Source organism: Corella eumyota, chromosome 1, assembly GCF_963082875.1.
Source record: "Corella eumyota chromosome 1, kaCorEumy4.1, whole genome shotgun sequence".
In the NCBI taxonomy this organism is placed as follows: Eukaryota; Metazoa; Chordata; class Ascidiacea; order Phlebobranchia; family Corellidae; genus Corella; species Corella eumyota.
Window position 1 is genome coordinate 8,867,237 of NC_137490.1, and position 13,276 is coordinate 8,880,512.

General features: G+C 28.8%; 2 protein-coding genes across 3 annotated transcripts; one reads left to right on the top strand and one right to left on the bottom strand.

The window, feature by feature from the left end:
- Positions 1 to 3,105: 3,105 nt before the first annotated feature.
- LOC145756056 (SH3 domain-binding protein 5-like) lies at positions 3,106 to 6,784 on the bottom strand. Of its 2 annotated transcripts, none has more exons than XM_082572295.1 (8): positions 6,666 to 6,784; positions 6,390 to 6,581; positions 6,076 to 6,263; positions 5,119 to 5,269; positions 4,812 to 5,049; positions 3,976 to 4,098; positions 3,690 to 3,823; positions 3,106 to 3,389 (listed from the first exon to the last, which is right to left on the bottom strand). In XM_082572295.1, exons 1-8 carry the CDS (start codon positions 6,711 to 6,713, stop codon positions 3,204 to 3,206), a joined length of 1,260 nt encoding a protein of 419 aa, XP_082428421.1. In that variant the 5' UTR covers positions 6,714 to 6,784; the 3' UTR covers positions 3,106 to 3,203. The 2 variants fall into 2 exon arrangements, with proteins under 2 accessions (XP_082428421.1, XP_082428428.1); XM_082572302.1 differs by having other exon boundaries at positions 3,659 to 3,823.
- Positions 6,785 to 9,349: 2,565 nt separating this feature from the next.
- LOC145756039 (uncharacterized) lies at positions 9,350 to 13,117 on the top strand. The gene is made up of 11 exons (XM_082572310.1): positions 9,350 to 9,450; positions 9,673 to 10,100; positions 10,202 to 10,547; positions 10,701 to 10,897; positions 11,058 to 11,221; positions 11,422 to 11,572; positions 11,651 to 11,751; positions 11,837 to 12,022; positions 12,096 to 12,145; positions 12,226 to 12,327; positions 12,599 to 13,117. The coding sequence occupies exons 1-11, from the start codon at positions 9,375 to 9,377 to the stop codon at positions 12,862 to 12,864; spliced, it is 2,067 nt and encodes a 688-aa protein (XP_082428436.1). The 5' UTR covers positions 9,350 to 9,374; the 3' UTR covers positions 12,865 to 13,117.
- Positions 13,118 to 13,276: the final 159 nt, after the last annotated feature.

Here is a 13,276-nt window from a genome sequence, read left to right on the forward strand (position 1 = left end):
AAGTATCTATGAAATAAACAGGATTAAGTGGATGTCAAAAAGATTGAACAGATTGCATGAATATAAATGGGTTACGTTTAATCCATGCAATTTATTCGGCCTATTTAAAATAATTGGATTAATTTAATTCAGTACATTTTATAGGTATATACTCCATAAAAATGTGCATCTGCAACCAATTTTTATACCATTAAGAGCTTACGTATAATAAAGGTACTGGGTTTGTAATATTTAATCTAATATTTAATAACAATAGCTAAAAATTTTAATCACAGCCAAACCGCTTTATTAAAAATAAAGATATATGTAATCACATTTTGTATATACTTTATTTAGTATCTCCTGACTGCCTGATTATTAATACAACACTTTTGTAAAACTTAAAAATAGTTAAAAAAAAGTAATTTTGCAATTCGAATAATTTAAAAAAAAAGATGTCTGTTGTTTGCAAAGTTGCAAAGTCTGACAAAGTGTAGAACCAATTAAAAACTTAACTAATTTACATGTTGTTTCAGCAACAAAACGTTAATCTAAAAACTAACTTTTATTTTTCGGTTATAGCAACATTTTGTCTTAATTAAAACACATTTAATGCTTGGTTAAAGAGTGTTTCTTATTATAACAATAGCTGTATACGTTAACATTGGCAATTGCTTTATATTTTAAGCCTGCAGGCAGGAATAGGGCGAAATCGGTAAAGGTTTATCAGTGTTGCAATTTTCATTATGTCTTGTGTTTTTTTTTAATGGCAACATTAAAATTAATTAATAATAATAATTTTTAACATAAATAACACAATATACTGCATTTTTTTAAATTTTCAAAGTATATTTTTAAAAAACTCAACAAATGTTGGTATTACCAAAAAAAAAAATTTGTGCTATAAAACACGTTTAATGTTTGGCAACACCACAATAGTCAAAAGTTATTTTGTTTTAGGAAACCAAAACTAAACTACTTTGAAAATATAAACTGGGTAATTTTTCTTCAATGCCTTTTTTAACTTTATGTTATTTTTTTATTATTATCATATTTTAAATTTTTTATACTTGTACAGTAGTATAAATTTTAATAAATTAACTAAAAAACTTCGTTAAAGGTCGTTCAAATAACATTTATAAAAAAATATTTATGCTCTTATCATTATTTATATCATTTTTCTAGACAATATTAGTCGTTTAATTTACAATGTATTATTTATTACGCAATAAGAAAGATGCAATTAAAATAATTACGTAAGATGTAAATTATTATAATAAATTAAGGTAAAATTTATGCCGCTAGAAAGCAATTTTATTTTTAAACCAACCAGGTTAAACAAATCATTTTTTTTAAAGATAGCAACATAAAAATGCAAGCCATTTGCGCAGCATGTTTTCAAACATTAAATTAAATTGCGGTTTAATATTCCTACGATAATTTTTGCAAAGGAACCTATGTAAACATTGGCATAATTATTATTTACGCTTTCCATTTACACGCATCATATCTTGATTTTTTATCAGCTGATTAAAGTAGTTCTTTCTAGCGCCACCTTGTAACGCCAAAAGATGATCCAAGTCAATGGCCCAAATTCGTTTGTTTGGACCACCAGCTAGTTTGTAAACTCTTTGTTTTTGAAGGTACCTAGGATTTTCATCAATATACTTTTGAAAATAACTTCTTTCTCGCATGTCTGGATCTTTTTTGTTGGCTTGGTCAACGTTTTCTATTTCCTCGTCGCTTTTTTTAATAATATAAGAATAAAGGCTTTTTGGTTGAAGCTCATTACTCTTTTTGCTTTCGGCTTCGCCTTTTTTAATCAGATACAAATTGCTAGGACCGATTTCTCCAGTGTCGGGTAAAAATGGGATTTCTTTTGCATTTTCGTCGGCGTTGGGAGACCATGTATCAATTACATAAGGTGGGTAGAGATTATCCTGCGGAGAACCCTAAAAAGTAAAATAAATGTATTGAAAAAAAGTTAAATAAAAGTGAAAAAAACGACCAAGGAAATATAAAGTAATCTATCTAAAAAGTTGCAATTATTTTATTATTTTCGCAAAGATGTAGTGTAAAATATTATAAAATTAAAATTACCTTGCTGCTTCTTTCAATATTATCCCGTTTTATCGACCATGCAAATGTTTGCGCAATACACAACATACATATTATAGAAAACACGTTATACATTATTTTCTTAATGTTTTACTTTACTATTTTAAAAACAAAGCATAATTTTATCTTAAACATTTTATCATTTATATTACATTAAACATTCTAAGTTAATGTTTATTAAAATATCAGCCAATAAATTAAAAAAAAACTTTACCTTTAAAAACTTAGCATAAATAATTTGTTATAACTTTTATTTTTGCTACACATATATAATTTAAAAAAAAGTTTACATAACCTATACAAAAAATTAAAACATTAAAAATTAAGCAAAATTATATTGATCTTATATTAAAACCACTTATTCAATCAATATATCGCCATTGACTTTTTGAGGTAGAACGCCAATTCGTTTTGAATTTTAAATTTTACTTTAAACGAACTTGTCGCAAAAAATAAGTTCCTATACAATTTCTTGTTTTTATTTTGCTACGATGTTATATTTTACTGATGACATTCGTCTCTTTATATACCTTCGATGAACTAAATCAATGTTATAAATTTTCCCCTTTTTCTTTTTTTCTAAATCTGTAATATTCTGGTTCTTGTAGATGTTATTGCCACCCAGGCACTTTTCGCTATAAAATATAAACTGTTATATTATGGTGTTACGTTTAATAAAAGTAATATTCGAACGTGAATTGATTTTCTAATAAAACTGTTGTTTGAGACATATGGCTTACGTATTTTTTCCGGTTTCTTTTATGATTTACACATTTTATCTTTCAAATTAACCGGAGTTGCCATCCATGTCAACTAGCCATAAAAATTTTTGCAAAGATAGCGCGTAATGATGACACGCAGGGTGCAAAAGATTATACTGTGCTAATTTTAAATTAAGATTAAGGTGGCACACTTCTCCTTAAAATAAGACAGTTCAACAAAATTTCGTTACGTCATAGATTTTTATGTTTTGAAATTCGTTTGCGATGAAACTACAATTTCCAAAAACCCATTAAATTGATTTTATTTTACAGCCCTAATGTTTTAATACATATTATTTTCGCTTAAAACAGCCACGTTAAGTATAAACAGCAATGGTTAGCTCATTAAAAATAAACAACGGATATAATAAAATTAAAAAATGAAACTAAAATTCGGAACAAAGGGTTAACAAAGATCTTCAAATATATCGTAATCGTCTGTGTGAGAGGAATTGGTTCCGTGAAGACAATTGTAAGTCGCATTTCTATTTTCTTGGGTAAATTCGAATGATTTATTTGATGGTTTATTTCCTAAAAAAAAACAATTTCTGTACAACGTTTTTTTTTGTAAACTATTTTATTGCAACACTGATGGACGGACGTACACAATGTTTTGAAATAACGTCATGAATAATAAATCAACTACGTAGTTTAAACACCCCATTATACATTTTAACGATTTTATTATCAATTATCTTATCTAATAGTTTTACACCAATATATAAAAAATAATATTTATACATTTTTTATTTTTTCATTGAAACTAGTTCAATTCTGTTTTATCTAATTAGCAAGCATACCTTTATTTAAAAAAAATACTTCATTATTTACGTTGTCTGCGATATCATCAGCAATTCCCAATGGTGATAGCCTCTTCTTAATGGTCATTTGTCGACGGCCGTCTTGAATTTTTTTACTGGAATGACGTCGACCGATTTTATCATTGTGCGACGACGTCATATCAACTTTAATTAACAAAAGTCAAGACTGTGTTTTTAACAATGTTAGTTAGATTGTAAAAAGCTCATGAATGTCAAGACTTGTTTAAATTACCCATACATGAATTATTATTTTACACTACGCCAAAAATATTTAATAATGTATTTAGTTTTTTTACAGTTGTCAGTTGAACTTGAAATTGTTTCTTCATCATCATCAGTTCCACTTAGACTTTCATCGTCGCTCTCAATTTCTGTCATAACAAAATTATTTAAATCGTTTTCCAGATCTTCGATGTCGTCTGTCAAAATAAAGTATGTATACGTAAAGATGATGTTTGATTATGCATACAAATACAAATGTTTAAATTTAAACTGAGAAGCGCGATTTCATTAAGTATAAATTAGGTGTTTTTCCAAAATACACGCGTTCAATTTAAAACAATTTTCCTTAATAATTTATACATATGCCGCAAAAAATATGTCTTGGTTTTTAGCAAGACATCGAAGTCGAAATAGTATTAAAACCAAATAGATTTGGGTTAAATGAAAGATGAATTATGTAATTGTGTTTACGTCTTTACACTGTACAATAAACATAAGAAACATAAGCCATTTAAAATAAATAAAATTGCGACTGAGAAACGACATATTCATTAGAAAAAAATTAATTATTTATTGAAGTATATTTCCTAAAATTGTTAGTTTATATGGCCTAAGTTTACAGAACACATAAGACTTGATCAATAATGCATTTACATGGGATATGACCCCATTGTGTGTTTGGTTACACAAATTGTATCCAATTTGTTTACCATGCCTGCATCCTACAATTAAGATTACATGCACTAATATATTTTTTCAATAAATAATTTAACAACATTTATAAACGGATTATAAAGCAGTGTAAAGATTATAACATCATCATAAAAAAATATTTTTTGCAGGAGCTAGTTTTTCATTTTTTTAAATAAAAACTTTAATTTTAATAAATGTTGTTTATGATAGTTTTTACCGTATAAATTAGGCCCAGTTAAATCAAATTCATGCGATGTGATTGGTAAATCTTCTTCCCGACTGTCTTTTTCCATTTTGGTTTCATGATTATTTAACAGAGCCATCATGCGGTTGCTTGCTTGTCTTTTTTCGTGGATTTCGGAGGAAATATTTGCTAGGTTCAAAAGTGATTGTTTGTATTTTGCCTTTGCAGCATCGATATGAACTTGAATATTTATAACTTTTTTTTGTTGTTCCTAAAAAATATTTGCTTTTTAGATTTGTTATTTTACCCAAATATAAACATAACTTTTAAAGATTATTACTTGTAAAAATTTTTCAAGACTTTCTTTTTTCTCGAAGTAAGATTTAGTTTTTTCTGTCGAGTTTTTGTGCTTATTCTTAATTTTTTGACATTTTTTTTCATAAAATTCAAATCGCGTTGTTGCTTGTTGGTGCAGCAATTCACTTCGCTTTCTAAATTTTATGGTGGTTAGATAAAAAAACTTAAACATTTTTCTTTTATTATATGTAACAACAAAAAACAAATAAATAATGTAATATTATCTTTGGAAGTTATGGCTAATAGTTAAATTGCAATACGCGCTAAAACTAATCTATGAACTTTGCATTGTGACGTCATAGACTGGAGAAAACGTAGGTGGCTTTTGTTTACTTGCAAAAGCAATGTTTAAAAAAGGGCATTGAATACTCTTACTTACGTTAAAAATTAATCGTTTTCAACGATATTTCTCTTAAATAATCTTGAAAAAATATTTTAAATTACGGTGCTGATAAAAACGTTTGGCTGATAATTTTACAATAAATAAATTTATAAAAAGTCAAGCCTATTATTGGTGAATATTTTTACTGTGTTTATTTAAAGAAGTGCGTTGTTTTGGTATACTAGAATGATTGTATATTGTAAACCTGATTCTGATTTAAACCAAAAGTGACATAAAAATCGAACACGTTGCAAAAAAAAAACAACTACCCTAAAATTTTCATGTTAATAATTAAGCAAAATTAATAAAAGTGAACATGTAGTACAAGGTAGTAGAAGGGATACAGAAAAAAAGGTTTGTTTCATCAATAAAATAAAGTTAAGTAATTTGATATTTTTCGCAATATTAAGTTCATTTAACCATTGCATGTATCGTAGTTTTGGCTACTGTTCTACGTGCAGATGTATTAATTAACTTTATTAAAAATGAATGATGGCTGAATAAATCAAATACAATCTATTTGTTGTAGCTTAGGCTAATAATTATTTAAAAAAACACCTGTCCGCATCAGCCTCCATAAAACGATTGGTCTGCAAATTTAAAACTTCCTGCCAAGCAGCATCGACCTTGTAGTCAGAAAATTCGGACAACCTTTGTTCTGCAAGGTTTATTGTCTCTTTAGCTGCGCGGTAAACCCCGTTCGCTCTTTGAAAGTTGTGCGCTGCTCTTTGAAGGGCTGCGCGAGCCTATGCCAAAAAAACAATTAAAATACTAAATCTGATTTTTAGCATCTCACGCAATATAATTGTATAAATGTTTTGCAAATATATAATACTATGTATAATTTGTGATTTTTGTAACCAAAAACATGCCTGATTTGCATCTTTCAGTGCAGCGTAGTAAGGTCTAGCTCGGGCAATCGATTTTTCAAATTTCTTTCCAACTGCCTCTAATTCTGATGTAGCATCGCTAAGAAGAATTTTAAAGTTGCTTCTTTCATCTGAAATTTCGGTTTCGTATTTATTAATTTCGTCGGTCGCTTGATTTAATGATTCTAGTTCGCCCTTAAAAATAAAAATATATTTAGTATAAATGTAAAGCCATTTTGTTTATTTTTAAAGTACAAATATATAAATAACATTACAAACCTGAACTCTTGGATCCAATTCTTCATTGTCATCACTGTTGCTATCCATGTTAAATAAACTTTGCTTACAAAAAAGTTAAATTGTAATTTTAAAACACAGGCTAAATAAATTGAATCCCTAAAAATAATTGAATTTCGTCAATGGAAAATTGTAATTTTAACTTAAATATTTTAACTCAGCTTTAGTTAGAGCTTCTGCATTATAAGCAGGTACAACAAACAAACTCGGGTCGGTTTATTACAACATACTACATATTTTAAGTAAATGTTTAATCAATTGTACCAGGTTGCGATATCGAACAAATAACCGAACTGTAAATAGGAAACGTAACAGTTTTTGAATTTAATTGCATCCTGAATTGATTTGTTGTTTGAACAAATTTAAAACGTTATAAACATTTTGTAACATGAACGAAGCTTGTTTGTTGCATAACAATTTACATGGCAAAAATTGTGAAAAAATAGTCAAATTACTTCTGGAATAAACATGACCTATCGCCAGTATTTGCTATTTAATGATTAACAAATCTTTTATTAAGAAAATGATATTAAAAATGTAAAAAAGGTAAAAAAAATGGTAAAAGGGTTATACAGTAATTTTTACTCTCTTAACATTAAAAATAAAAAACACAAAAAAATTGATTTCAAACCGTTCTGAATTATAATCAGGCCAAAAATTGATTAAAAAATGAATAAACGATGAAAAGCGGTTAACCTCGGGCTATTTGATAATTAATCCTATTTATTTGACCGTTTGTTCATAAGCCAACGTGATTAGATAAATAAAGGACCTTGTCGTGAAGTGATTAAGCACACGTGACGTGATTTTGTTGTAAGGCAAAGAGTAAGTGGCTTAATTATTTCTGTGTCTATAATTTTTCTGTATTTAGAGTAAACTTTTTTGTTAGGTATACAAGAGCGCAATAAATCGGTCAAACACGATTCGCACTGTTAAAAAACAACGCCTAATGATTAGAAGTTAAATATGAATATAATTTATTTACAAAACAACACGCCGCCCTTTTTAAATAATTGCATTTTTAAAGAAGGGGGAATTACAATTTAAATACTATGGTTACAATTTTATAAAGTCGTCAAGAATAATGTTAGTTAAATATGTTTTAAAATATAATGTTTTAATTTGAAATTAGAAAAACAAAAAAGTATTGGTAGTTGTAGTTTTACTGTAAACATAGCTGTTTCAGTAAATCTGATTCGTTTAGAAACACATTCATATTTGTTTATAGAAGCTTGAAAAGTTGCGTTTAAAAAATAAGTTTTGCAAAAAAAAGATTATAAAATTCATTATTAAAAACAGATCCGGTTGTTAATTTGATTTTAGCTTAGACTGTTATCAATACCTGAAAACAAAATATTAAACGTATAAAGTTTTTTTTACAACAAATTTTTATTATATTTAATTTGTAGGTTGTTATCTTCGAGGTTTAAATATGTTATTATGTGGAAAGGAAAATTTAATATTTAATTAAATGATGCATAGATAATTATAAAGTATTTTCTTTTTAGTATTTAAAACGCACATCCATGTATTTAAAAACGTCATGTTCTTCATTTTTAACCAATAGGCTTATTAATCTACCTTTAGCGCAGGTACGACTTTTTTAAAGGTATGCGGCAATGCGACTTTGTTGAGTTTTTAGAACAGGATTATTCTTTGCTTGGGATTTAAAGGTTTGTTGCTAAATACTTACGTGAAAACTGGTATCAGTACTGCGTGGTAACAAGTTTAAATGGCGTTGTAACTAATCCGTATGTATACCATAAACATGCTTTTATCGCTTTGTCGTAATTAAAATTTCAAGTTATTATTGAAAATTTAACCGGATTAATGGCGTTAGGTTAAATAAAAAAAAATTGTCTGACATTTTGTAAAGGTATTATTATTCAATTTTAAGCTATAAAGGTATGTAGGGTTTCTGACATTACATGTTGACTGATAAGAACTTCTATTACAGAGAAGTTACGGAAATATAACCTGCAATTTACCTTTAGTTTTTAGTTGCCGTTATTAGAACACGTTTGTTTGTTAAATATCAGCAAGTAAGAACGGTTGGATTAGAATTGCTAACGCATTGTTAACGTGATGAATGGCATTAAATTTAGTTGATTGTGTTTAGTACTGAGCATTACCTTACATTTAAATACAATTTAAGTATTTTTTAGCTGAGGTACCAATTAGCTCGTTTAGGATGTTTATAGCAATTTTGTGTTTTAACTACCTCCGGGATTTATTTACATTGCTTTTACAACGACTTTAAATTTTATGACTATAGTTTTAAGGGCACAATATGTCATAATTTTTGACTTTGTTTTTGTTTACCTATGTTAACAACATTCAGTAAAAAACAGAAGCAGAAAAATTTGAATAATGTTTTTTCAGCCCATTAATTTATTATCAAAATTTCTATAGAAAATAGTTGTCTGGAAACTTAGAAATATTTTATAAAAGATGTTTAAAATTAAACTAGCACATGTTGGAGTATTTAAATTACAGGCGCCAGTGTGACGATTAAGTAACTCAGTCATGTTTAAGGTGTGTAGGTGGTGATTAAAAATGTCTTCTGATCAGCAATTAAATCATTTTTTCAACCCACAGCATAGACTTTTCAAGTGATGGTAAATACCAAGGTTTTCCAAGTAAAATTGACTTGAAATTTATAATTAAATTAAGTAATTATTGTTTTGGAGCATGCGACGTTTCCGACATTTTGTTTGCGTTGTCGTTTTATGCGTGACGTCATTTCACTGGACAATCGCAGCCAGAGGTAATTTTAAAACAATTATATCCAAATTTGCTTTTCATTTTGACACCCAATAAATCTTTAGGTTTAAAAGAAGTTGTAAATATATAAAATAGCTATTGTTTACAATAGTAAACAATAGCTATTGTTACTTTTTGTATAGTTTGGGAGAGAAATTTAAATAAAGTTTATGTTAATTTAATGCATGCGTTTATTCTGTTGTGATTAAATGTTGTTTTTTTACAGATTACCGTGATCATGTTCTGGATTTGCCCGACCTTAAAGCCTACGAACGAATAACTAATGCAAATACATCAAACCCAGCAATCTCAGCATGGTCGAATAAACTAGAAATTTCAGAGCCCGTATCTGCCTTGAGTATTGGGGTTTGGATAAAATCGACTAATTTACTACAGACCGGGACCATATTTAGTTATACTACCAATTTACACTTACACGAAATATCGTTGGTTGCATTCAGTACTCAGTATGACAATCGCAGGTTAAGCGTTAACTTGCATCTTATTGTCGGTGACGTCCTAGTTTCAAACAGAGCCATCCCATTAAGAATAGATGACGCGAGATGGCATTATATCGTTTTAACTTGGAATCACCAAGGTCGGTGGAGTATGTATTTGGACGGAAGATTGTTAAGAAGTGGACAGAACCTCAAGGTCTGAATTTGCTATTAACATAGTTTGTTTTGCGTATTAGGCTAATAAATTATATAAGCCTCATTTTTTAAGTGCGTTTTGTAAAATCTTATTTTTTATAGGTGACTAGATCTATTGTTGGGAATGGGCATTTTATTTTCGGGTCTGGGCTTAATCCTTCCTCTTCTAAAATTGTTAACAAGTTTCCAAGGGGTATTTTGCCATTTGTTGGTAAAATAAATGCATTTACAATGTGGGGAAAAGTTCTTTCCTCAAAAGAAGTTAGATTATTATACAACTGTGAGGTAGCAAACAATAAACAGGTCCCAGTTGGTTATAATGAGGATTTGCAAGATAAATCAACAGCAACTTACAATCGTCTGAAATCTGTGGTACTGTACGATTGGTCTCCACAAACTACCAGCCTTGACAACCTGGCTAGTTTTATAGAAGGCGAAAATTTATGTGGTAAATAAAAACCATTGCTGTTTTTAAAAAACGTTTTACAGTTTTTATTGTCTGATTTATTATTTTAATAAACGTCGCTTACATTTGGGATAATTGCATGTGGCCTGCGTTTGGTTTGGTTGGCTTATAACTAGTTATTTTATCTTACAACAGGTGGCGAAATTACAGTTGATTGTAGCCACAACCATATTCTTATTTCCATTTCAAACAAGGGACTTTCAGCTGCTGGAATTAAGAAAAATGATCTTCATTTAAACGACAGAAGATGTCGACCAAGTTTAAGAGGGGCGCGCGGTGACTTCTTTTTGTTTAATTTAAGAAACTTTGAAATGTGTGGAATGCGAAAAAAGGTAATTTTTTGGTATTCCAATTTTACTTGAACACTGTTTTAAATAATATTAAGATTAGGGTTTAAATTTGTAATCTTCGGATTTAAAGCTGATATTTTTTTAATATAAAAGACTACATTTTTTTTCGAAATGTAACATCATTATTTTTTTAATATTATAGATAACGACTTCCGAGGTAATATACAGCAATGCTGTTAGTAATTCTCCTGCTGTCAGAGAAACAGTTTTTATTGGCCACATGTACAACTCGTTAATTCAATGTCGATATCCTATTGATCTTACAGTCTCAACCAGATACCTTAGTACACAAAAGAAAGAAATTATGTAAGAACATGTCATTTTTATGGTATAACAAAGGAGCTCTTGTTAAAGTTCTCTTATATAATTGCAACGTTTTACGTTAGTTTATAGGGTTTGCTGTTTATTTCAAGCTCTTTATACTTACATAGGCCTAATTAAATTACCCTTTTTAGGTATTAGTAAGTAATGAATTACCAAGTTTTTTGTTATAACATAATTTTTAGAACTAGAACGACGATGGAGAACCCAGAAACCAAAGATCGTGACCTTGAAACAATTTCTTTGTTGTTTCAAGAGGAAACGTTTTCGCAAACTTTTGGCGAAGCTCCCGAATTATCTCCCAACAAAGATTTATTCGTTGGCTTATTGGTACAGGTACACACAGTTTTTGTAATGTTAAAATATTATTATTACAGAGTTTTATCAAGATGAGGCAATTTTAATTTTTTTCAGAACAAAACAAATAATCAACCTGCAGAGGGCGCTAACGTAGTTGTAGACCAGTGCTGGTTGACCTCGGAAAAACGAAGGCGTAAATTAATTGATCAACAAGGGTATACTAAGAATTAATATACTAAGAATTAATTTATTTAATTCCACTAAAATATTTATTTATTCGTTTCGAATGTTCTTTTTTAGTTGTTGGACATCTTCAAATGAAGGGGTTAACGTTTTGGAAAATGGCCAACAATCTCAGGCTCGATTTAAAGTCTCGTCCGAGGAATTGGCTTTTACGAACGACCCAGTGTTTCTTAAATGTTCAGTATTCCCCTGTGTTGGCGAAAAGTGTTCGCCTCAATGCAATACAGATTCAGTAGTTCAACAGTAAATTTAAGAATTTACAGTTTTAGATAAAATAACTTTATGTTATCTTTTTTGAATTTGTATTTGGTTTTAGGGCAAACAAAGATGCATTTGAAAGCGGCAAGGATTCTAAGTCAAAACGGGGTAAATACATTAAGAATTTAAAATTAAATGTTAATTTAACTAACCATAGCAAAGACGCTTAATATATTGTTTTTTTAAAGATATTTCGAGTATAAAGTCTTCTGTAACTTATTACGACATCGTTATTGGGCCCATGTACACGAAGGGGTTTAAAAACATTTCAGCTGAACCCAGTGAAAAAAGTAAGACAAATTTAAACTTATTTTTATTAATTTTAAGGCAAAATTGTTTTATAAGCAATATGCTTTGTTTTATAAGCAATATGCTTTGCTCTTTTTAAACATAGTTGTAACTTTTTAACATAAGGTTTTTAATTAATTAACGCTAATACTAGTTAAATTTTAAGTACTTTTGATAGAAAAATGTTCCCCGTGTAATCAATCATACAGACTCGAGTTTTTTTAGATAGGTTTTAGGAAATTATTCAATACCTAATCACTATAAACTTTGCAGAGGAAAACAATAAATTGTATGTTCATCCTATTTTGTTTGCAACGATTGTGATCCTGTGCTTTATCTCCATATGTTCTGTCATCTTTATTTTTACCTTGGTCCGAAAGCGTAAAAAACAAGTAAGCGGTTCGGCCGTAGTCCAAAAATCAGGCGGTGTGCAAGTGACAATGCACAAGCTCCACTTACCACCTTCTGGAGATTCGATCTCTTCAGTTTCCTCTTCATATCTAGGTAGCATAGAATCGATAAATTCTTCCTTTGATTAAAATAGTTTGGGAATTTTTTTGCTATTACATATTTGCTTAATATTGTATTTGGCTACGTAAATATTACAGGAAGTTTTATTGCCAAATACACTTATTCCGTTATAGTGTTATTTATCGCCTTACTTTTTTATATTTATTGCATATTTTTTAAAATCGAATCAGTTTGATAAAATATCAATCCACATTTGTAAGTTCCTATTATGTTCAAAAAAGTTTTCATGCCATTGTTATTGTCCTGAGTTTTGTTTTACTTCACCAGTGCAGAAACTTTAGGTAACATTGTTATAACAACTTTTCTTGTATTTTTTTATGCAATCAACTAAAAAAATATAATAAACACAAGGGAAAATGTTTTTTAGTTTGCTTTGATTAATACTTTTTAAAATTACATTTTTTTATTGTACATAAATTA

Bases quoted from the DNA above. Each gene is read 5' to 3' on its own strand.
- LOC145756056 (XM_082572295.1), bottom strand. From the start codon at position 6,713: ATGGATAGCAACAGTGATGACAATGAAGAATTGGATCCAAGAGTTCAG. The intron at 6,264-6,389 runs GCATGTTTTTGG...TTTTTGGCATAG, and splicing joins CACTGAAAGATGCAAATCAG to GCTCGCGCAGCCCTTCAAAG. The intron at 5,050-5,118 runs GTAATAATCTTT...AATATTTTTTAG, and splicing joins GTCTTGAAAAATTTTTACAA to GAACAACAAAAAAAAGTTAT.
- LOC145756039 (XM_082572310.1), top strand. From the start codon at position 9,375: ATGCGACGTTTCCGACATTTTGTTTGCGTTGTCGTTTTATGCGTGACG. The intron at 12,023-12,095 runs GTAAATTTAAGA...ATTTGGTTTTAG, and splicing joins ACAGATTCAGTAGTTCAACA to GGCAAACAAAGATGCATTTG. The intron at 12,146-12,225 runs GTAAATACATTA...GTTTTTTTAAAG, and splicing joins GGATTCTAAGTCAAAACGGG to ATATTTCGAGTATAAAGTCT.